At 43.8% G+C, this 23,173-nt stretch overlaps 2 protein-coding genes across 7 annotated transcripts in view; one reads left to right on the forward strand and one right to left on the reverse strand.

The window, feature by feature from the left end:
* KIAA0586 (KIAA0586 ortholog) overlaps nucleotides 1-12,740 on the reverse strand; it is a 72,768-nt gene extending 60,028 nt beyond the window's left edge. The window contains exons 1-14 of the mRNA XM_029964300.1: nucleotides 12,684-12,740; nucleotides 11,899-11,968; nucleotides 10,666-10,732; nucleotides 9,718-9,895; nucleotides 9,098-9,331; nucleotides 8,400-8,567; nucleotides 7,404-7,584; nucleotides 6,273-6,393; nucleotides 5,017-5,149; nucleotides 3,629-3,670; nucleotides 2,064-2,290; nucleotides 1,085-1,157; nucleotides 506-763; nucleotides 150-324 (exon numbers count right to left, since the gene is read on the reverse strand). Of these exons, the coding sequence (XP_029820160.1) occupies nucleotides 150-324; nucleotides 506-763; nucleotides 1,085-1,157; nucleotides 2,064-2,290; nucleotides 3,629-3,670; nucleotides 5,017-5,149; nucleotides 6,273-6,393; nucleotides 7,404-7,584; nucleotides 8,400-8,567; nucleotides 9,098-9,331; nucleotides 9,718-9,895; nucleotides 10,666-10,732; nucleotides 11,899-11,968; nucleotides 12,684-12,686 (1,930 nt within the window). The 5' untranslated portion in view covers nucleotides 12,687-12,740. The remainder of the gene's footprint in view (nucleotides 1-149; nucleotides 325-505; nucleotides 764-1,084; nucleotides 1,158-2,063; nucleotides 2,291-3,628; nucleotides 3,671-5,016; nucleotides 5,150-6,272; nucleotides 6,394-7,403; nucleotides 7,585-8,399; nucleotides 8,568-9,097; nucleotides 9,332-9,717; nucleotides 9,896-10,665; nucleotides 10,733-11,898; nucleotides 11,969-12,683) is intronic.
* A 1,782-nt stretch (nucleotides 12,741-14,522) lies between these two features.
* TIMM9 (translocase of inner mitochondrial membrane 9) lies at nucleotides 14,523-22,804 on the forward strand. Of its 6 annotated transcripts, none has more exons than XM_018082778.2 (5): nucleotides 14,560-14,590; nucleotides 15,605-15,653; nucleotides 19,429-19,497; nucleotides 19,833-19,928; nucleotides 22,308-22,804. In XM_018082778.2, exons 3-5 carry the CDS (start codon nucleotides 19,459-19,461, stop codon nucleotides 22,440-22,442), a joined length of 270 nt encoding a protein of 89 aa, XP_017938267.1. In that variant the 5' UTR covers nucleotides 14,560-14,590; nucleotides 15,605-15,653; nucleotides 19,429-19,458; the 3' UTR covers nucleotides 22,443-22,804. The 6 variants fall into 6 exon arrangements, with proteins under 6 accessions (XP_029820153.1, XP_017938272.1, XP_017938267.1 ...); XM_018082779.2 differs by lacking the exon at nucleotides 14,560-14,590 and adding an exon at nucleotides 14,691-14,744; XM_029964293.1 differs by lacking the exon at nucleotides 15,605-15,653 and having other exon boundaries at nucleotides 14,523-14,590.
* Nucleotides 22,805-23,173: the final 369 nt, after the last annotated feature.

The following is a 23,173-nucleotide window of genomic DNA, read 5'->3' on the forward strand; positions in this document are numbered from 1 at the left end:
AGTGACCACCCCTCTAGAAAGCAACTGCAGTTGCTCAGGCTTTAAATTGAAGAGCAGGTGAACTACAATTAAATAGCTTCACTTATACAAGGAATTCCTAACAGAAAAACTGGGAAGGAACACCTTGTTCACATCAAATGGTTACTTACCTTTAACATACTCTATCAGCTTGGGCCTTGGAAGTTTGGATTTGGGAGAGGGAGAGTTGAACCTCAGATATGGGGCTTTTTTGAGGGTGCTGCGATGGCCCTGGTAAATTGGTTTCCCATAAACTCGACACAGATAATCTTCATTTTGTACCAGTGCTCTTCCACTCCCAGGGCCCTGATGCACATCAAAAGGGAAAACAGAAAAACCAGTTTACAATTCTTCATGTATGAAAATTTGGACAGGACAGGGCCACCCCTTTCATTTCTAATTATTACAGTTACACCCACAATTTGCCACATCGATGCTGCATTAACAGTTGTCACCAAAAGAGAAACCAAACCACCTGGGAACTCGCATCTGCCCTTCCTTCTCTCCTCTGCAAACCCTCAGGAAAATAAGTTCTAAGTCTCTGTTTCCTGGTGTTATCTCCCTCTTGCTTCTGCAATGGCTTGGCTGCACACAGAGGCATCTTCGTTGAGCCACCCTGGATTTGTTGACTTTTCACTTTCATTTCTTTCTTGGCCTTCATAGCCTTGAGGTTTTGGGCTCTCTTGATCCATGGGAGTTTTGGATCATATTTCACTTGTTCTGAATCATTTCTTGCCATTTCGGCCTAAAGATAAAAAAAATGGAGATTTTTATCTTCAAGGCTATCAGAAGATTTTTATCTTCAAGGCTTCAGAGTAACTCTGAAGCTCTGAGAAATGCTCTGTTCTCCGTGTTACCCAGCAACTGGGACCAGAGATTTTCATTAAGAAACCAAAGTTCTAAAATAAAAGCAAATATTTTATTGTAGCCTGCTACGTGCTAGGAATAATAAGCAGTTTTCTCACGTTTTCAAGGTGTGAGCAAAACACTTCACTCTGGACAGGAAAGAACAAGGCAAGGTGGAAAAAGACAAGGCAAAAATCTGAACTCATTTTTCCAGCCATACCTGGATTTCTTCACTGATTGCCTGGATCCACTCATCCACAGCCCTCCTGATACGGATCTCTTCCAATATATCTCTGAAACAGAAGAAAGAACTATTTTAGGTCAGATTTCTTCCTGGGAAAGTAGTGACCTATAAGTGCTACAAAAAGGGAAATCCAGAACACAGACAGGAGGATTTTGCACCTCTACATCCTGCAAAGGGACTAAACAAAGCCATGATTTCCCAAATCCAAACCTGTTCTTACAGAATGCCTGCAAACCCCACTCCCTGCTGGTAAGTACCAAGGTTACTGCAAATATCTAGGAATCAGAGGCAGCCATGTGTCAGCTCCTGCTTTGAGCAGAAAAAACAAGGCTACAAAAACACTCCAGCTCAAAAGACAAAAAGCAGATGACAAATTACTACAGGCCCTACAAGATAATGAGAGCAGATATCATGCCTGAAAAAAAAAAATCTTTACATATACATAGAATAGCTGCTTTCCTCAGGAAAATGCAAGTTTAAGTTGCATTTTAATAGGAAAACTTTCATTATGATTCAAGCAAGAGTATTTAACACAACTAACGAAGCAAAAGTTCAAAAGGCAAAGATGTGCTGTAGGATGATTAATTCTGTGACATTTACAGGATCGCAAATGATGAAAATAGTCTTGAATTTTCTGATTTGTTTGGAATGTTTGCATGGAGGCAGCTCAATGCCCCAAAGTCATGGCAAGCAGAGCAGTTTGTCCAGATGACAAAGCCTCAGAATTCAGACTTAGCAGGAAGTAACAGGCACCTGACAAAAATTCAGTTCACATCACAAGGGTCAAACACCAGCTGAAGTTCAAGAACCAGCTAATGATTGCTAAGAGTAGTCAATAAATACTTTTTGCATTAGTTCTTCAATGCACAGATTTTAAAAAAAAATGGAAAAGAGGTGCTAAAAGGAGTTCACAGACAAGGAGCAGCCTCACAAGCACTGAATTGAAGGGTCTGACCTGTTTGTAGTCAAGCTGTTAATGAAGGAATATGTGGCATCTCCATCCTTTGCACGAGTGACAGCTTCCAGATTCTCCTCAAGGAATTTCTTATTGTTTTGAACTCCTCTCAAAGTCCTCTCAGCATCCCTCAGGATGGATTTGGGCACTTGGATATTTTGAAGGATGGATGGTCTATTGAGCAGAGGATGTTCAGGAGGATCAGGTGCAACACTGGGACTTTTGGACTAAAATTGAAACAGAACCTCCAGCTTTTAATCAGAGATTGTAATATCCTATTAATCTGTGCCAAATATCCTATTATCAGTGCCATCACAGGGAATGCCACCAACTTGAATTACTCCAGAACATTCAGTGTGTTGCAAATATATTTAGAAGTCAAGAAAACTGAAAGACACCCCAAAAAAACCCTCAAATGGCAAATGATGTAAAGTGTGAGGAGCAATACTAATGAAGACCACAAGCATGTGAGAAGATGGCAATTAGGGACATGAAGCATCACATGCAAATCTCTCCATGTAACAGTAATTAAATATAACTAAAGCCTAATAAAAACCAACCTTCTCTCAATATATGCACTTGTTTGGCATCAGCCTACCCCAAGAAACACCAATCAATACCTCTAAGGTTTAACAACAAGATAAACCCCTCAACAGCCCTTGATCCTCTCCCACTTTCACTGATCTTCACTTTTCAGAAGGAACAATGAAGCCTTTTCCTTTGCAGAACCCTTTCACAGAGATAAAAATCGAGCATAAATTAGCTGCTAAATACAAAAGGAAGGGACACAAACACAGGAAACAAGTTCTCACAGTCATTCTCACACTCCTGATGAAACCCAGAGGCCCCTGAGAACTTCATTTAACAACCAAAAAAAAAATAAAAAAGAGATAAATGTACATTAAAAAAAAAATCAAAACCAAAATACCCAAACTTGAGTAGACTCTGAAAACATCAACTGAATGAACAGAAAAAAAAGACCTCACAGATCACAACTCAGTTTTGGTTTTTATCAAATCAGAATTAAACACAAGTTTCTGTTCTAACAGGTGTTTTGTCACAATGGACACAACAAAACAGAAACCAACACACTGATCCCATAGTCCTGGTTTTTCCTGGTGAGAAATATACTGAATTATTTATCAATTTTACATAGGTCTTCCTTTTTAAAAGAAACTTTTTGACAAACAGTAGCTCAGTAAGAGCTAAAATCTGTGAGAAAATGTAAGAATTACAGATCCATGTTCAATTGTAAAATGATGTGAAGTTGCCAGGTAGGTCCAGATCATGAAATGATAATTATCAGTCCACACTCTGTCCACTTGAGACAGCAGCTTTTTGCCTGACATTTGTATTATTCCCCCCAAGGTACTTTCAATAAGATCTGATTTAGACAAGTCTAAGAACAAGTTAAATCTTACTTTGGATAATGTAATCTATACATAACAGCAACCTTTTAATAAACATACATAGTTATGCAGTGTCATTTCATTGCAAACACATTCAAAACTGCATCAGTATCACAGTATTTAAAAAAAATAATTAAAAAAAAAATCAAGGTCTACCTTAATAAGATCATTCATGTCAGATTTCCATGAGTTTGCTTCCTAAAAAGACAGAAGAAGAGCTGTTGAAACTTTAATCTAAAGACAGATCTGTCAGGGTCAAATCCCCAGCAGGTATTTGATCAGGGCTGGGAAGCCCTGAATGGCACAGCTCACTCCTGCTGGGTTGGAGCACCACCTTCTGTCCTCAGCTCATTCAGCCCTTTGCTTTATGGCAAAGCAAAGGCTCACTTACCCAAGCATTTATTATCTCACTCCACAAAGCTCTCAGTGATGAGAAGTCAACAGTTAAGTCCCTAATTGACCCAACTTTCTACCTGCTGAAGTCACTTCTGTCTTCCCATTGACCTTTTTCATGAGAGAAAAGAGGTTTCAAACCATTTATGTCACCTTTGTCTTCCTCCCCTGCCACTCCTTCTCCCATCTCATCCCTTTATGTTGCCTATAAAAGGTATGTTACTTGTTCAAGTTTTTAGCAATAGTGGAGAGCAAATATTTGCAACATAAATGGGGCACATGGCACCTGCTCTGTTACTTATAAGAACAGTTAAACATACAACCCACTAAATGCTACAAAATCTATATAAAAATGCATCATCTATGCTGTAAGATCTGATGAGTGAAGCTACATTTTCTAAAGATCCAGCAACAGACAACTGGCATGTACTACAAAATATTTTTAGGGAAATAGGAAAGCTGAAACCAACAGAATCAGAGCTATCACGTTCCAAGCTAATTCAGAGACCTGAATTTACAAGTCTTTCTTCCCTCCCACTGTGTATATTTACAAGAAGAGAGGACCCCAGCACACCTTTTTTCCACGTGGAACCAGGTTAACAAACAGGTAAAAGCCTCAATCATCAAAAAAACCCAAGTTGCCAGCACAGAACCAGGTTTTGTACCTCCAAAGGTACAAAATAATTGGCATAAGACACAAGGCAATTCCTTGGAAACAGCACTCCTTACAAAGTGAAGTGGCAAAATGAGGAAAGAAGTGCTTAAGTGATCCCTTAAAGCTGACTGCAGATCACTGTTCTTTCCCAAATGGGAATGTTACATCACCTCTAGTATTACAGGAAGAGAGCAAGCAGAAACATCTGAAACCTTAAAATACACATGTAAATAACTCCCTTTTTTTTTCTTTCTCGCCTGTTTTAAGTCTGGGGCAATGGCAGGAAGAGCCTCTACAGTCCAGTCCATCATTCAGGCTCAAATTCCTTTCCCACACACAAAGGCTCCAATATTTCAATTAATTTTAAACAAATGTTGGTCTTTTTACAGGGGTAGAAGCAAAAGCAACACTTTTACTGACACCAGACTGCTAAGCTTTTCTCCACATTTTTTATTCCCCTTATTGAAACTCCTGGTCATTCTAACATGGATTTTACCTGGAGCATGTTGTGCATTTCTCTTCTCAACTGGCCAAGATCTTGAAGTAAATCATCTGCTTTTTTCACTGTCTTCTCAATTGAACTGTAGCTTTCAAAAGCAGGGACTGGCTCTGTGTGCAAAGCATTGTGCCTGATGGGAGAAGCATCCCTGATTAAAACTCTCATGGCTCCTCATGTGGCCCAAGAAAGTGGCCAACTGTGAAACCAAGCATGAATTTAGAGTGCAAGAATACCAAACCTTCAGATAAAGTGGAATTTGCTTTTGCATCTGAACTTACAGAGAGATTACTGGGTTTTCTCTGCTTATCACTTAACACCTTGTATTTTCAACAGTGAAACTACATTTCACTGAGCAATATTTAAACTTTGGATACCTCTCCATTTGAAGCAAATAACATTTTTGTCCACACTACCATAGATCAGAGAGTATATATGTAGCAGTTTCTCACTGTATTAGTGAAATTATGACATTACATTATTGCCTGGGGAAAATATGTTTCAGACTGGATGGCTCAGAACATTTTTTCACCCACTCTAAAGCTTAGGAATTCTTAGGTGGCTGCTGCTCCTCCCCACCAAAGTGTTTTGATGCAGATCCCACAAGCAGGCAGTTCAGAGTCTCACTGACAATGGCACTTGGACACAGAGCCTGCCCAGCTGTGCCTGCACATCTGGTTGCCTGACACAACTCTCCAGGCTGCTATAATAAAAAAAACACATACTCAGAGACAGAAAAACACTCCAAGTGCCACCCACTGACCCCTGAGAAAGATGTTATGAACTATCTTAGCAACAAGCCCTCAGCTATAGAAATCACAGAATTATGGGATATCCTGAGTTGGAAGGGACCCTCAAGGATCATCAAAGTCCAGCTCCTGGCCCTGCACAGAAAAACCCCAAAAGTCACACCATGTGCCTGAGAGCATTGTCAAAACACTTCTTGAGCTCTGTCAGCCTTGGTGCTGTGACCAGTTCCCTGGGGAGCTGTTCCAGTGTCCAATCAAGTGGGGGAAGAACCTTTTCCTGAGATCCATCCTAAACCTCCCCTGACTCAGCCTCGTGCTGTTCCCTCAGGTCCTATCAAAAGCAATGCAAAAGTAGCACAGAAATACTCCAATGTTCTACTTCAAGCACAGCTTTGTCAAGCTCAAGGCCCACACCAGTGACTCTATTACACCACCAACATCTAATCCACCTCTCACACTAAAAAAACAAAAACTCTTCCTCAGTTTTGGATTGCTATGTTTATTTACCTGTCCCTCTCAGAATGCCAGCTCATTTCATTGCTGTTTAATGCTGTTTTCTTGGAATACTCATTTTGCCTCAGTGGCATTTCTTGAGAACTTGGAATATGCTCCAGAATTTTCCTTTCACCTAAGGCAGAAAAAAAGAAAGTTCCCTTTTTTTCAATATATTTAATACTTTATTTTCCTTTCCAGACATTTTCACCACTATCTAATACTCTCCAAGGATAGCAAAAATATTTTTAAAATTTAAAAATACAGATCTATTTCAGATAAGGCAAGTCACATAAAAGCACTCACACTGTGTTCCTAAGACTGCTTTAAATTAGCAAAACTAGAGTACAGATGAATGAAACTGGGGTGGCAGTGGACTGAGTCACAGAGAACAAATCTGTGCCATTATGGACAGAATGTTTCTTCCTTTGCCTCATTTCATTTATTCCTGGACCCACTGAACAACAGAAACACATGACAGCTTTGTAACAGAGACAGAAGAAGCACCTGAGAAGGATCTGATAAAGACATACACAGGTACTTTGTTAGAGCACAATGGCTGGATCCTTTAAATGTTCTTCCTCCATCTTAGATCCTCAAACAATGCTAAACACAACTAACTATAAGAAGATGTTTTATTTTTTTTTTATTAAATGTTCAACCCTGAGTCTCATGCCACTAACCTGATCGAAAGCAGTGAAAGAAAATTACTACACATTTGCTTTACACCTGTTTTCACTACAATAACACAGAGAGCCTGTGGATCCAGGAAAAAAATCCAAAAGATTTCAATTCAACCAGTGATAATGACACAGTTACTGAGTAGCTCCCAAGTTCTATATCATTCTGTCTAATCTTCTTTGAACCTGATAACGAATGGGCACTTCATCTTCCATGTGAGAAAACATTTCAGTGAGCAATCAGGTTAAGATGCTGTAGGTTAGATCAGCACTGCCAACAAGTCTTTAATTAGTTACGAGTGACTTGTTCACAAAACTAACCCTCTCCAAATGTATATTCCAAATATTCTCCATATTTGTATCCAAGTGTCACCAAAACAACAGCTCAGAACAGGTGAGGACCACACAAAGTACCCCCCAGGCCATCCTATTCAGGCCAGTGGAGGACAGGAGTGTCTTATAATACCTTCACTTGTAGCTTTGGGAATATTTTCCTTTTCCATCACAGAGTTTTCTTTCTGTGAGATTCTCCCACTTTTTGATACAGGCTCTGGGGCACACCTGCGAGGAACTGGTGTCTTCAGAGGAGATGTTTGGGTGGGAATCCCACTGCTTGGAAAATGGCTTGAAAATGCTTCAGGGAACACAAGCAAAAGTAGTGATTTAAATGTTAACAATTTTCTTCATAGGAAAAGGTATCAGAGAATCCCAGAATGGTTTGGGTTGGAAGGAGATGATCTTTAATGTCCTTTCCAATCCACCTGCCACAGGTAGGGACACCTTCCACTATCCCAGGTTGCTCCAAGCCCTGTCCAACATAGTCTTGGACACTTCCAGGGATGGGGCAGCCACAGTTTCTCTGGAAAACCTGTGCCAGGGCCTCACCACCCTCACAGCCAAGAATTTCTTCCCAACATCCCATCTAACCCTGCCCTCTGTCAGTTTGAAGACATTTCCCCTTGTCCTCTCCCTCCATGCCCTTGGAGAATCCAGAAAAAAAAAACCTAAGGAAAAAAAAAAGCCATGCCAGCTTTATGAATTTCTCATAAAAATGCAAAACATCACAGAACTAGTTAAAAAAGTAAACAGGAAGAACATTTTGTATCTCTGAATGCTATTACTAAGGGAGCAGAAAGCCCCAAACCTAATTGTAATATGAACTAGTTCATTACAGGCTTCCACACAGATTATTTCTCAGTAAGATTATTTTAAGTTAAGTCCAGGTCTCTCCTGGTGCAGAAGCACTTAGTAAACCAAAACTCTCAGTTTAATTTGAACTGGAAGAGACTGGAATATCTTCAGAATATGTGGTCTGTTACATAGTACATTAGGCAATAAAACCAATTATACTGAAGGAATGTTTACTACTCATTATTGATGTGTTGTACAATCCAATATTAATGGAAACAAAATTAATGCAAAACTAAGACTGAAAATAAGGAACTAAGAGTTTGTCTTCACCTTGGACAGGAGCATCACTGGTAGGAAACAAAGCCCTCTGAGACAAAGGCACTTGGTTAGTGAGTGATCTCTGCTCTGGCTGCTCAGGTTGCTTTGTCAGGAGAGTGGAGGAGGGCACAGGACTCTGCTGGAACCCACGGGTGTTCACTGCAGAGCTGAGGAGATGAGACTAAGAGACAAAATTACAGAGTATTCCTGAGACAGGCTTTCATTTCCCCAAGGAAAAACCTAAGCATGAATAAATACTTGCCATGAAATCATGTTAAGTGGATTTTGACATTCTGTTAGGGAGAAAAATCATTTACAACAACCTCAGAATGCAGGCAGGCTTGGACATTATTCTACCCTTCAAAAAGCACACGGGGCTTTTAAATATAACTTAGTTTTTTAATTTGGCTACTTATTAAATAGAAGTTTCCTCAATTAACAAAGATCTAAACAATCTCTCAGAGGGAATGAGAACATTTCACAGTTTTTGCATTTACTTTCCACAGACAGAAAGATTAGGGAGGAGGGGGAAGGAGATATCTGGGACAGAACAAGAAATGAAACTTTTCCCAAAAGCTCTAAACTCCTGAGCTGGCCACTGGATCTTTCTTTCTTTCTAATACTAAGACATAATCCAAATTATTAGAGTATTAACACTGAAATACAGAAGAAATGATTAAGCTAAAGCTTCTGTATTGTGACTTAAGATACCTGAATATTCATTTGCTGCTCCTGTAGCTTTTCCAGATGCTGAATCCGCTGCACCATGAAAGCATTCATTTGTTTTTCCAGCTCACTGACTCGGTGGTGACAGTGGGGCTTCTCCTTTTGAGCCCTCATGTGGGTTTGCTGTTCAGCCACACGCTGCAGGTGTCTGTCTGTCTCCTGCAGTTTATTAAGTAATGCTGAAACTGAGTTCACTTTGGCTTCCAAATCGTTTTGGACCTGCAAGAGAGGACAGAAAAAAAAAAAAAAAGAAGAAGGAGTGAAAAACACACTTTACTGGAGAAGTGGTGCAATCCAGAATCCTGGATTTGCTTCCCAAAAGACACAATTAAAATCCTTGTTAGCCCTAGTGTTTGGTGGCTCAGCAATATCACGAATTTTTAAAAGGTAAATCAAATGGTCTCTGTCTTTTGCCCATTCAGCCAAATCCAAAAGAGTTCCCTCTGGTGTGCTGGTCAGTGAGTGTGAGATTACAGGCACACAGAAAACAGGGAGCAGACACATTCAGGCTCTGGGGAGCTACTACAAACAATCTGAGGCTTGTTTGGAACATCTGCTATTTTTAGTGGACAAAGACCTAACACTCCCACAAGCCACTTACTCACCTTGAGGAGTGGGGCTGTGCTGGCAATGGCAGCAGCAGTGGCTGCTGCAATGGTTGTTGCAGAATCCACTTCCCTGGGTGCTGACCCGGGCTCGTGTCCAACACCTTCCCTTCTTTCTGTGGAGGCATTTCCCAGGAGCTGTACCTTCACCTCCTTAAGAACAGGAGTATTCTGAGCTCTATAAAAACAAGTGCCTGTCAATAGCATTGTTTTCTCCATACCCCCTCCAAGCAAATGATTTCCCACACGTAGCACTGACATCACTGTATAAGCTTTTCTCCTTGAAGCTTTCAGCACACATGAAACAAATTCACTCTCATCTTTCAGGATGACACGAGAAGTGTCTCAGGTTTATGTTACAGTCCCTAATATAAAAGGCATTTTCCTGTAACCACAACAAAGAATGTGTTTGCAGTTTGTGTTCTGTGAAGTTCAATGTTCCAGCCTGGATGGGGCCTGGAGCAACCTGGTCTAGTGGGAAGTGTTGGAAGGGAGTTGGAACAAGATGGTCTTTAAGGTCCCTTCCAACCCAAACTGTTCTGTGATTTTGTGATTCCAGTAGCCAAGTCCAACTCAATTTTTGATCCTCAGAATTTCCAGCCTACAGATAAACAGCACGTGTCCTTATCTGTCTTTAAAAATGTAACATGGTTTTTGGCACAAGGTGAATTATCTCGCCTGAGTCTTCTGTCACAAAATCATTAATTCCAGTAGTCTAAAGGTATTCTCAAAAATACACAAAATAAACAGTGAATGATACTCCAGTGAATGATAAAATAAACTGAAAACACCTTCACAGACACAAAAAGAATAGTAACAGAGAACAGTAAATAAGACTTTTTTCCTTGCCAGCTAAACATTTTGGCAAAAACTGAAGGGGTATAATTGGATATCTGTAAAGAAACAGGACACTGAGTCACTGAGTCACTACCAACAGCACATACTTACTTTTGCTTTAACACTGCTCTCAGAGACTCCTTCTGCCCAGGAGCATATTGAGAAATAAAAACATCATCTGTGGGGAAGGATATAAACAAACTTTGTGGAGCTAACTGACACAAAATGTCTATTTTACAGGTAGAAACAAAGTATAATTTCAATACATATAGTTTTGCTGTGAAGAATCTGCTGCCTACACAAACCACATCATCTGCTGCAGTAACCAATTGTTTCCCTTCACTGAGTTAACAGACTTAAGTAATGATGAGAGTAAGGGAAGGCTTCATTTAACACAACTTTATATAATACTGAATGTTGGTACCAATGAAATCTAACAATTGGAAGTAAAGTCTAAAGGGTAACTTGAGCTCAGACAACTCAGTCCATAAAATGCTGCAAATTCTAACTTGAAAAAAATTAATTAAAATAAAAAAAAAAGGACTGTGATGTATTTCCCTGCAGTCATCATAAACTACAACAAATTTTCTCAATAGCTGCAAATCATGCTAAAAGGACTGCAGGCTCTCCCTCAGCAGAGGAAACAACCCCAGATGTGGCAGGTTTGGAGCTTCTCTGCTGCTGCTGCCACACAGCTTGTACCCAAGTGCTGATAAGCTGCTGCCTGTGAGAGTAAAAGAGGAAACTAAAGTATTGATTTCTGGCCTTAAACAGGGTATTGATTTGTGTTTCTTTCCTCTACACAGCCACAGATATCCAAGGAACCTGCAAAAGTGTATTTTCTTCAAAAAGTCTTCCCTTCCATAAATCTGATTGGAGCTGGCAGATTCAGAAGTTAAAGACATTGACACTGTGATTTCTTAAGGTTCTTAACTATTAAAAATATACTTTTAGGGTATAGGCTGCCTGTAGAAAAATATGCCTTTGTAGTACAATTATTCACAACAGGAAAATGCATCCAAGCAAGCCCTTCCCCTCTATTCAGAGACATGAACAGTTTGATCAGCAAAAAGAATCTCAACATTCTGGTGAACTTGTAGAAGTCCCACTCAGTTAATCACAAGAGCTACTGCAATGCCAGCAAGAATGAGGCAAATTTTGCAAAATTTAAGACTGTAAAGTACAATGATCATCTTTTTATCAAAGAAAAATTTTAATATTTTCCCTCGAGAGCTTCCATAATGAAGAAAAATAAATACCTAAGATAAAATTAAAGCTCCTTTTTCCTCTAATTGATCAGTTTACTCACAAAAAAGGGGCTATATCAGTAGATTGATGTCTTACCTTCAGGTTCTCTGCTGTCTTCCAGTAGCAGTGAAGGATCTTCCTGCACTGCAGCTTCTCTAGGAAAATCCTTCAGAAGAAGAGCAGAAAAGGCAACATCACAGCCTTTGCTTTCAGTGGCCAAAATTTCAGAAGTAGATGGAATTGTACAAATTATTACACAAGTGGAATCATACCCACACACTAATACAAGGTCTTGGCACAAAACCTGTTACAATCTCCACCAGAGAATCATCTGGACTTGGTAGTCAAGAACTCACATGGTATTTTAGGGACTAAAACCTTAGAAGCACAATTCAGTATAAAGCTATATATTTTAAGTGCTGATTAAGTGTATTCTCCTCATTTATGGCCAAAGAAGTAGGAGTGAAACTATACTTGTGTAAGTTTAGCCAAAGGGCTAATCTCAAACAATTCAGGATTGCCCCCACACAGAGAATTAAGTAAGTATTAAAGAATTCCACATAAACTAATGTCCATGAAAAAAAAATCATGGTTTTAACAAATATTGTGTCATGTGTGCCCACCTTTTCAAAGGAAGAATTACACCAGAATTTAAAAACAAGCCTTGGTATTAATTATGCAACAGGCAGTACAGCAAATAAAGCCCCTCCAGACACCTCAGCATTAATATCACGTTGGCAGGAAAAAGCAACTGCAAAGTTGTTGTGCAAAGCCTGAGCCAAACATTTGTGATGTTTTCAGAGGAGCTGCAGCTTTTTGAGGAAAATGCTGTTTTGTTCTCTTAGTTCAGGATTGCAGGAAGCAACAGCAACTTTTCTTACCATTTGGGATAAAACCACGGGCTCTGCATCTTCCACTGGAAGCAGAAGTTCTGGATATCCTGTAGTGCTGAGGACTCCTAAAAACAAAAGCAGTTTTACTGCGGTCATAATCACCTGTTGTGCATTTTCACTGCAGCTTGGCTGACCCAAATCTCCACATCCCCCTTCTCTTTGAATCCCTAAACATCACGACTTTCAAAACAGAAGCAAGGGTGGACTTGGAGCTGGAGTTTATAAACATCGATGAGTTCTGAGAGCCTGGATGAGAGACTTGCTTTACAGCACGTGAAAAAGTCTCTGAAAAACAGATCATTAAACATCCTTTAAACTGGGAATAAACAGGGATGTTTAACAGGGAATAAACATCCCTGCCCCCATGGACAGGGACACCTTTCAGTAGACCAGGTTGCTCCAACCTGGCCTTGAACACTCACAGGGATAGGCCATCCAGAACTTCTCTGGACAACCTGTGCCAGTGTTTTACCACCCTGCACAACTCGGCTTCTACGTGCAAAAAAGTCTGGGAAAACAAGGAGTGCCGACATTTCCAGGAGGAGAATACAAAGATGCCTTAATCATGTAAGTCCTATATGGCTGCAAACACTTCTCAGGGGTTCCAGCACCAGCCTGAGCTGCCCCTGACTGTATTGTTGCCGTGGGATTTATGGTGCTGAAAAAATCTCCAGAGCAGTTAATCAGGGGTGAGATAAGAAAGGGTTTATTTTGCCAAGGCTAAGATGTTACAAGACGTGTGCCCCTGTGCTGCAGAGGTTACATTTTATAATACCATCCATCCAATCCCAAATGTGTCCACCCTGTGGCCTTTACTCCGGTCTGCCCCGGGGCCACCCCCTGAAAATGAGTCGGGGGGCTTTTTGGGACCCCCTGTTCATCCCATCTTCACCATCATCAGAGCACAAAGGGTACATAATTACCTAATTCTTGGCCCTGATATGCTGTTGTGCCAAAAATCTAGGCCTTGCCTTGACAAAAGACTAAACATTTCTGCTGTATTCGAGAGTAGGGGTGATATAGGGAGCATAGAATGGGGTAAGAGGGTTAAGGAATGTGTAAACAAGGGTGCTAGAGGGAAAGGGATAAGGGACAAGGGACAAAGGAGGGAGGGTTGCTGCTTTTAAAATCTACTTATAAAACTTATAAGCCTTGCCAATATTAGAAAAATAAAAAAGCATTAGGGGCTTAAGGCATCAGTATGTTATGGTAAATGGAGGTAAATGATGGTAGGTGATGGCAAGTGACGCACCTGGAGCGGCGCTGCGGGGGCTGCGGGGGGTCCCTGCCCTGCCCGGGGGGGGCTCCGTGTGCGGCCGAACCCCGCCCGGGGGCCGGGCACGGACAGGGCCCTCACGGAGCTTCTGCAGCGCCAGCCGCACCGCCCTCCCGGGCGGGCTTCTCCCCGGGGCCCCGTGGAGCGGATCAGCACATCGCCCGCCGTGAGGCTGACCAGGGAATCCCGCTGGAGACTGGAGCGCTCTGCGCTTCCATGGAAGTGGGCGGGTGGGCGGGTGGTGGCGGGGGGGAATCTCACACAGTGGCGGCCTGAGGGCTCCGGGCGCGGCTCCCTCGCAGGTCGCGGGGCGCGGCCGCCGTGCCTGGCGGGCAGAGAGCCCCGTTCCAGCCCGCTCCAGCCCGCTCCGCCCCGCTCCCGCCGCTCTGCCTCAGCCGCTCCCGCCGGCGGCGCGCGCTGCCATGGCCACCCGGTCCGATCCCCCCCTAAAGAGCGTCCGGCGGAAACGCCGCGCCCGGCGGAGGAAGGGGAGCGGGGAATCGGCCGATTCGTCACTTCTTGTGGCGAATCTTGCGGGGCCGCGCGGGGCCGCGGCCCTTCGCCGTGCGCCCCTCCCCGCCCCCGGCCAATCTGCGGGGCCGCGGCGCGCGTGGGGCCGGTGAGTGCGCGGGGGGGACGGGACGGGACGGGACGGGAGCGTGCCTGAGGGACCGGGAGAACCCGGGAGGGACAGGGAGTGTTCCTCTGGGACAGGGAGGTGTCCTGAGGGACCGGGAGAGTTCCTGAGGGCCCGGGAGCGCCCGTGAGGGCCTGTGAGTGTTTCTGAGGGTCCAGAAGGGCTCCTGAGGGACAGGGAGCGCCCTCGAGGGGCCGGGAGTGCTCCGGAGGTGCCGGGAGAGCCCGCAAGGGACCCAGAGTGTTCCTGTGCGGCCGGGAGGTCTCCTGAAGGGCCGGGAGCATTCCCGAGGGACCAGGAGAGCCCCTGAGGGATGGGGAGAGCTCGGGAGGACTCCTGAAGGCCCAGGAGAGCCCGTGAGGGAGCGAGAATGTTCCTCAGGGACGGGGGAAGGCTTCTGAGGGACAGAGAGTGCCCGTGAGGGTCCGAGAGTGTTCCTGAGGGACCGGGAGGGCTCCTGAAGGCCCGGAAGGGTTCCTGAGGGACAGGAGCGCCCTTGAGGGACCGGGAGGTTTCCTGAGGGCCCGGGAGGGCTCCCGAGGGCCCGGGTGTGTTCCCGAGGGCCGCGGAGCGCTGGTGAGAGGCCGGGAGCGCTCCCTGAGGGGCCGGAAAGGGAAAGGCCGTCCCTGCCCGGGGGTTTTCCCGGCGGGGAGAAGGGCGCTCGGTGCCCGGGGTTGTGCCGGGGTTTGGCTGAGCAGGGGGAACCCAAGGTGCCCTTGGAAGGGGGAGCTGGAGGATGGAGTGAAAGGAAAAAAAAAAAATAATCGATGCGAAGTTTTTTTATCTCCAGCTTCTGATTTTGTAGGGTCAGAAGCGTCAGCCAGGTCTGATCTAACTTAAATAGGAGACACTTATGGGAGAGTGTGTTTCCTCCCAGGACAGGCCCTCGCACGTGTTCCGTGTGTTCAGAGAGGCTCTCGGGGCTCTGTTTTAGCACTGACTGTGGTAACTCACCTTTGGTGTCAGATTTCTACAATTCATCTCTTTTCCTTCAAGGTCCAGCCCAAATCCAAGAGACTGTGGGTTAGAATAACCTGTGCACCAGGTACAGCTGCTTATCCACCCTCCTTCTGACTGCCCCTTTCTCACCTCACCATGTGATTCTCACTTCTTTAAGGGCCCTTAGCCTCTTAAAATCAATTAGTTTGAGTTTTTTAAAATCTAATATCAATCAGGTTTTAGCCTGATGATCCCCATCAATAAAGAGAACTTTATAGGCTGTGGGGGCTTTATCTTGATATAGTTCGTTGCATCCATATTTTTATTCTTTATCTTGACACAAGTCTTTGACTCAATGTTTTTATTCCTCTTCATTTTGACACATTTCTTTGACTTGATGTTTTTGTTCTTCCTTGTCCTTTTCAGAAACACTCATGTGGTGTTCACTGTGCACAACTGGAAGCAAAGCCTTAAAAAGATATTTATCTTTATCTTGATAAAGTAGGTGTTTACCTACATGTAATTCAGATGTTAATCAGGATAACAAGCATGATGGATTTATGGTGTCTCTCCACCACCTCTATCCCCAGGAAAATGCAGCTCCTCACAAAAAGGTGGAAAAAATCCACCCCAAACACAGGGCTTGTTTGGCTTCCATGGGACAGGATTCTCCTGACTCCAGATTAGGTCATGGACAGGAATGGTGGTTACTTGGGTGGGAAAAGAAACTTCCTCCAAGCACTTCACCTGTAATAACTCCAGGCTGGTGATGGAGGGAGGCTTTTTGGTCACCCAGCAGTACAGTAATCACAGTTAAAAGTTGTGTTCCAATTATTAGCACTTAGGAGTTAAGATCACTCAGAGGTTTGGAGGCACAGCTGGGGAAGCTGCATTCCCACAGATCAGAAGTTTTAGAAGAGTTCTGACATCTGTAGTTCTGGCTCCTGTTCCTCCTGCCGTGCTCAGGATCCTTCACCTAATCACTGGTTTTAGTTACAAACCAGCTTTTCCTTAAGAAGTGGACTGTGTTTATGTTTCCATGGCAATGGGAGTGGCAGCCACAGCAGAGGCAACTATTGGAAGCATTTTCCAGATTCTAAAACTGAGCTGGGAGCTGGGGTGGATCTTGCACAGAGAACAGGTTTGAATGGGCTAAAGGCTGTATTTGTGGAAAAACGATGGAAAACCCATAATGCCTAAGTAAGAGAAACCAAAACCTCAGGTTATCCTTAACTGTTTATTTTACTCAAAGGGACTTGTCTTAATGTCTCTTCAGAACATCAGAACATATCTGGAATGGCTCCAGGGCCTTTCCAGAAGGGAGATTTCTCGGGCTTGCTCCTCTCCCGGTGACCCAGCACACCTGGACCACGTGGCCCTTGCAGCAGAGGTTTATGCAGAGATCTGCTTCCTTCCGTGTCACTTGTTTAAAAGTGCAGTCCCGAATTTCCAAATCACGTTTAGCCCAGAGTAAAGTCATCCAGGCTCTCTAGGATTAAAGCTGAGCGCTCTGGAGTGGTGTGAGCAGCTCTGTAGGGAGCTCTGAGGGGGGTTGGTCGAGATGCCAAGCCCTGGAATGGGCTCTGTCATCCCTGGTTTTTAAGCTTTTTTTCAGAGGTTGGAAAGGAAAGGGAGAAACAGCAGGAAAGCTTGAAATGATACATTTACCAGACATTAGAGCAAACCAGATATGCACATTCCTGAGAATGCCCAGGTGGCACATTTTTAGGTGTTCAGGCCTGTGATTTACAGCTAAAGGTGCAGCAGAACTGTGGGATATCACTGCTGGGCTGTGGAACCACCTGCACTAGAACAAGGGCTGCAGACACTGACAGTCAGATGGTGCCTTTGTTCTGATGTGAATCAGAGTCTTTCTCAGGTGTCAGAGCTTTGTGAAGCTGCAGTTTCAATCTGCAGTTTTGAATCTTGCCAAACTAGTCCAGAAAAACAGACCAGGTTTGCTATAAACAGAAATTACGAAGCAACACTGAGTGTGAGAAAATGGCACTGACTGTTGAAGCTTTGAGCTTCCTGTGCTTGGCAGAGGCAAAAGTCTTTCCTGTGGTTTCTGTCTCTTTAATTATCTACCTACACTGACCTGAGAGAATTGTCACTGTCCTTATTTTCTCACAGGCTGAGAAATGAGAGTGGAGTTGCCATCCCTTTTCACCAGTTGTTGTCCCCCATAATGGTCATGTCCTAAAACAAGTTAGAGGTTTATGATGGAGAAGGAAGACTGGAGAGGGACTTTGGACAAGGGCCTGGAGTGACAGGACAAGAGGGAATGACTTCACACTGACAGGGGGCAGGGATTGGATAGTAGAAAGAAATTCTTGGCTGTGAGGGTGGTGAGGCCCTGGCACAGGTTACCCGGAGAAGCTGCTCCATTCATGGAAGTATTCAAGGCCAGGTTGGATGGGGCTTGGAGCAACTTGGGCTTGTGGAAGGTGTCCCTGCCCATGGCAGGGGGCTGGAACTGGATAATTGTTAAGATCCCTTCCAACCCAAAGCAGTCTGTGATTCAGTGACAACCTGAATAACATCTTGTTTCTTCTTAACCACCATATTCTGTAGATTCTCCTTCAGAACAACCTGTGTGCCCATGAGGAATTCTTGGTTGTGGGGATGTCCATCTTAAATCCAAGAATCATAGGTGCACTTGACCTCCAGTCCCTGAATTGGCTCCCTGTGTGATGTTGAGAGGCAGATGTCATAATCCCTGTGCTGCTGGGAAGGGGTGTAGGGAGAGTTCATCCTTGTGAGAGCTCCCTGGTGCTATTTTTAGTTGCTTAGTTTTCTTTCTGTTGTAGAAATAATTGTTACTGTCTCTTTGTTCTTGTTCAGGCAGCTTGTGTACCCCTTCCCTTCCCCCTGCTGAGAGACTGGAATAGTTAAAGCTTTCTAAAACATGAATGTCTTGCCCAAAATTTGGCAAAGCATAACAGAAGATTAATTGTGAGGAGCCTTTGCTAAAGGGCTAAGTGAAGTTTTTTTCCACAAAATGATTACACTTCAGTGCTCATTTTTCTTCCACAAATCGATATGAATTAGACTGAAGGAGCTTCTTCTCATCAACATGTGATATTAGTTTGCACTGTCGTCTGTGATAGGCCTTAGATAAGATGGAAATTAAGGGAAAAGGAAGACTAGGTTTCAGTATTCCTCCAGGAAAAGTGCAGGGATGCTTTCAAGCCTTAACTTGTTTAGTGTGCTGGATTAGGACTGTGAGTCTTCCTTGAGGATGCTTGCTTAAATTCTTGGATCCATGTTTCTTTGTTTCTTTTCCTTTAAGGCCATTCTCTTCTGTGTTTTCTCACATTTCATTCACTCTAGTCAAGGACCAGAACATTTGCTGTAGTTTTAAGTGCTTGGTGCAGCTACACAGAAACCAGGCCCTGCTGCTCTGAGTCAGCCTGGCTTGTGCTGCATTTATTCACAGGGGCTGCCAGTTTATATTTGCCTTTCTTCCTTACTTTTCACAGATGGCATCTAAAGTCACTGAAACTCTTAAGGCCAGAAAATGTTATGGCTTTGCTTCTCCCCCAGCTCCTGCCCTAGTTTTACTTTGTGAGTTTGACAGCACTTAAAAAACATAAATAAGGTATTTTATAAGTTACTTCAGCTGTTTGAAATGCCTTAAAGTGTTTCAAGGACAGCAATTAACAGGTGGATCTGGGAAGGTTTTGTACCTGGAATTATCGTGGATGTTCTTTTCACTGAATACATTTCAAATAGGTAACTCCCCTTTGAGGGAATGGCTGGGAAGTTTGCCAGCAAAGTCCCACTTAAACGCACTTCAAGGATGTATAAAATTCCATTCTGATGTAAATGTTGCAGTTCATATTTATGCTTTTTGTGTGAAACTTGTCTTTTATCTTCAGAACAGGTGACTGAGCCATAGGTGGTGGAATATGGCTGGACAAATATCGGAGTCTGACCAGATCAAGCAGGTGAGATGTTGTAAGATGTTGGCTTTGAAGACCTTTTACTACTTTGTCGCATTGAGTGACAGGTGTAGGGCATGGGGAGGAAATCTAAGTTATCCTCTGGGTTAAGACTAGTTCTGTAGCAACCAAGATTTAAACATTTGACTGTTGACAAGCACAGTTTAGTATCTGATTCAAGTAGGGGCAGCATTTCATGCTGAAACCTTCTGACCAATAGTAAATTTTTGTGGTGACTTATCCTTCGGTGTCAGTGTCACCAGCTGGGCCAGGCAGGGGTGTGTAAGAAAAATTAACACAGAATTTGTTTTTAATACTCATTGTCCAGTTTTTATTTACAGTTCAAGGAATTTCTTGGCACATACAATAAACTTACAGAAAACTGCTTCCTGGATTGCATAAAGGATTTCACCAGCAGAGATGTGAAACCAGAAGAGGTAGGTAATTGCTTCTAATGACCCTTTCGTAGAATTGCTGTTTAACATTCCAATTTCAGAAGCAACTTGGAGAGTTTTGATCTTTCCAGTGGCTAAAAACCCAGGCAGGAGGTTCTGCAGTGGAGAATGGGGGCCTGGCACGTTGCTTCCAAGGGAGTGCCCCATCCCTAGAAGTGTCCAAGGCCAGGTTGGCCAGGGCTTGGAGCAAGCTGGGCTAGTGGAAGGTGCCTCTGCCCATGGCAGGGGGTGGAACGAGCTGGTCTTTAAGGTCCCTTTCCACCCAACCCATTCCAGCAGTAGGTTGTTGGTACTACACACACAGGGAACCTGCCCCATCTCTGTTGAGTACTGGCTGCTCACTGCAGTTGTGTCATTCCCTGAGCTGTCAGTGGAGGTTCTTGTGTCCCACCTTCTGATGGGTGGTGACTCTGTGGACATGGAAGTTGCCTGCCTCCAGCACATCCCAATCTTTGAACAATCCCGCTGAAATAGTTGTTTACTTACCCACATTCCTGCATTGCAGTGTGTCCTGGGAACACGGGCCTGCACAGCTCTGGCTGTTAAATCCACTGCTCTGCACTGCAGGGAGCTCCATCACAGTCACCTGCAGAAAACATTAAGCTCTCAGTGAGATTAGTTGCATGTTTTTGCTTCTGCTCCTGTTGAGAGGCTGTTTCAGAGTTAATAATTTTGTTGGTTAAAAGTCTAAAAACCTTTGTTTGACTCCACTGGAAGGGAAAAAAACCCCTGAAGTTATAAACCTACCTTTGTTTTTAAGCATTTTCTGCCTTCTCGGAGTTCAACTCCTCAGTGCAGGCAGAAATCATGTCTCCTTTCAGCTTGGGTTCAGCTGCTCTGGACAAAGCTCTCTTACTTCCAAAGACAGATTTCTTCTTTCCCTGATCTTCTCTGCATCTGCTTTAGTGGAATTCTATTACAGGTCATAATTATTCTGAATTAAACATTATTTAGGTCCAAAACATATTCTTAGGTTCTCTGAGCAACCTGGTCTAGTGGAAGGTGTCCCTGCCCATGGCAGGGGGTTAGAATGAGGTGAGCTTTAAGGTCCCTTCCAGCCCAAACCACCTGGTGATTCTGATCTGCCTTTTTTTGCTCCTGTGAGTTGCAGAGGGTCCATGTCTGGTAGAACAGGAGCCATCTGTTAACAGGGGAACCAGGAAGAAACTTTCTTGTGGGAAGTTTTGTCCATAATTAGCCATTTTGGGATTTCTTGCAGAGCACGTGTCTCTGGCTCCTGCTAGGAACAGGACACTGGTCTAGATGGACCACTGCTCTGATCTGGTCTGGAAATTCCCATGTTCCTCTTTAAAGTCGTAGTTTTTTATTAAATACTTGAGATTAATACCTCCAGGCATCTCCTTTGGGATTCTGTACTTGAATAAACAGCTCCTGACCTCTTTCCCTGCAGCAAGTCTCTGCTGCAAGTCTAGACTTCCCAGGCATGGTGTCACAAATACCACTCCCTCTGGGAGCACAAGCTTGGGGTAGTTCCAGAATGTGTTTTTTCCTTGTGAGACTTCACTCCTGCTCAGCAGGTTTTGCTGCAGCTGATGCCAGGCCAAGGTGTAGCTGTGTGGGGTTTGGTCTTGTTCATTTTCATCCCTTCTGCTTTTCACACCTCTTTGTACTGAGCAGAACCAAAGCAGTTTTCTGGTTTTCTGAGTCATCAAGGAAAGTGTTTGGCTTTCCTTTCTGTCCTCCTGCAGTGACAGCAAGGTTTTGAACCCTGGCACAGAATTGGTAGAACTGGTGGTCAGAAAGAATCTCACAACTCTTTATCTACACTTACAGAAAGGAAAAAAAACCCCACTTTAAATTTTAAACATTCTATGGATGGAGTAGTCCTGGTATTTCCTTCCCTGTCCAGCAGACTGATGTGCTCTGGTTGTTTTGCTGAAGGGTAACCAAGCAGGTACCAGAAAATTAATAGAGCTAAGTGGGAACAAGGTTAAAAAAAGGTTAAGCTGAGCTTGCAGAGAATGGACCATAAAACAGTATGTGTTTGTAAACAGAATTAAAACAAAATATATTAATTTAATAGATTTATGATTTATTGCAAAATACAGAGTTTAATTTCACGAGAGGAGCCCAAGGATGAAATTATAATATATCCTAGATCCTAAATGTTTTCCATGGAGGCTTTCATATGAGAATGAATACTAAAAGGTGTTTCAGGCATCCCTCAAAAACTAAACCTCACAATTAAACTTCCCATTTTCTACTGCCCTCATCTTGAGGTTTAACAGTATGAGATGTGCTCACCTCACTGTTTGTCCCTGTATGTGACGATACTTTGGGTCCTGGCTGGGGAAGTGTTTTAAGTATTGTTTAAAGCCTTCTGTCTCCCTCTTCCTCCAGATGACCTGCTCAGACAACTGCCTGCAGAAGTATTTAAAGATGACACAGAGGATCTCCATGAGATTCCAGGAGTACCACATCCAGCAGAACGAGGCTCTGGCAGCGAAGGCAGGACTGCTCAGCCAACCTCGTTAGAGGAGAGCCCTGTGCTCAGACTTACCAAGCTGTGCCAGAACACAGTTGGGAATTCCTGCTGTTGGGATGTGTGTCCAGCAGCTTGGAACAGAGTTCCAGGTACTGCTCAGACAGTGGGATCCATGAAGGGTTAAACAGGAAGTCAGTCAGGGTGGCCTGGCCATGGAGTCTGCCTCCGAGGTCCTTTTCACTCCACAGTGATGTGGATACAACCCTTCCCAGGGCCCACAGACTGGTGTGTTTGAATTCCAAGGGTGGTGGGAGGGTTAAACTGCCTTTTGCTGGGACTGGTTGAGATGAATCAATGGAATATGGGAAATACACTTTTTTATTTAATTCAAATAAAATCAGTGGGAGCTGGACACAGGTTTGTATGTTCTTTCCAAAGATCCATTTTTGGGACACTGGGAGCAGTTGTGTTTGCTGGGGGCTCTTTGCTCAGCTCCTACAGAGTCATGTTCCTTTAGTGCTGCTTCAAGGTGCTGACAGATCCCAGAGTGGGCTCAGGCAGGGCTGCTCTGCCAGCTTTCCCCCAGGGTATCTTTGCCTCCTGCTTCACCCTGTCATTCCCAGGGACACAGGGAATCACTCGTGCCCCAGGCAATGCCTGTGCACTCCTTGTTTCCCTCAGGTAACCCCACAGGGTCCTCCAAACCCAGTCCTGGCCTGAGGCACTCCAAGCACTGAGCCTGCTGGCAGCTTTCCCGCTGCTGGATGAGTCCAGGGAAGTT

Source organism: Manacus vitellinus, unplaced genomic scaffold, assembly GCF_001715985.3.
Source record: "Manacus vitellinus isolate BGI_N305 unplaced genomic scaffold, ASM171598v3 scaffold_6_pilon, whole genome shotgun sequence".
In the NCBI taxonomy this organism is placed as follows: Eukaryota; Metazoa; Chordata; class Aves; order Passeriformes; family Pipridae; genus Manacus; species Manacus vitellinus.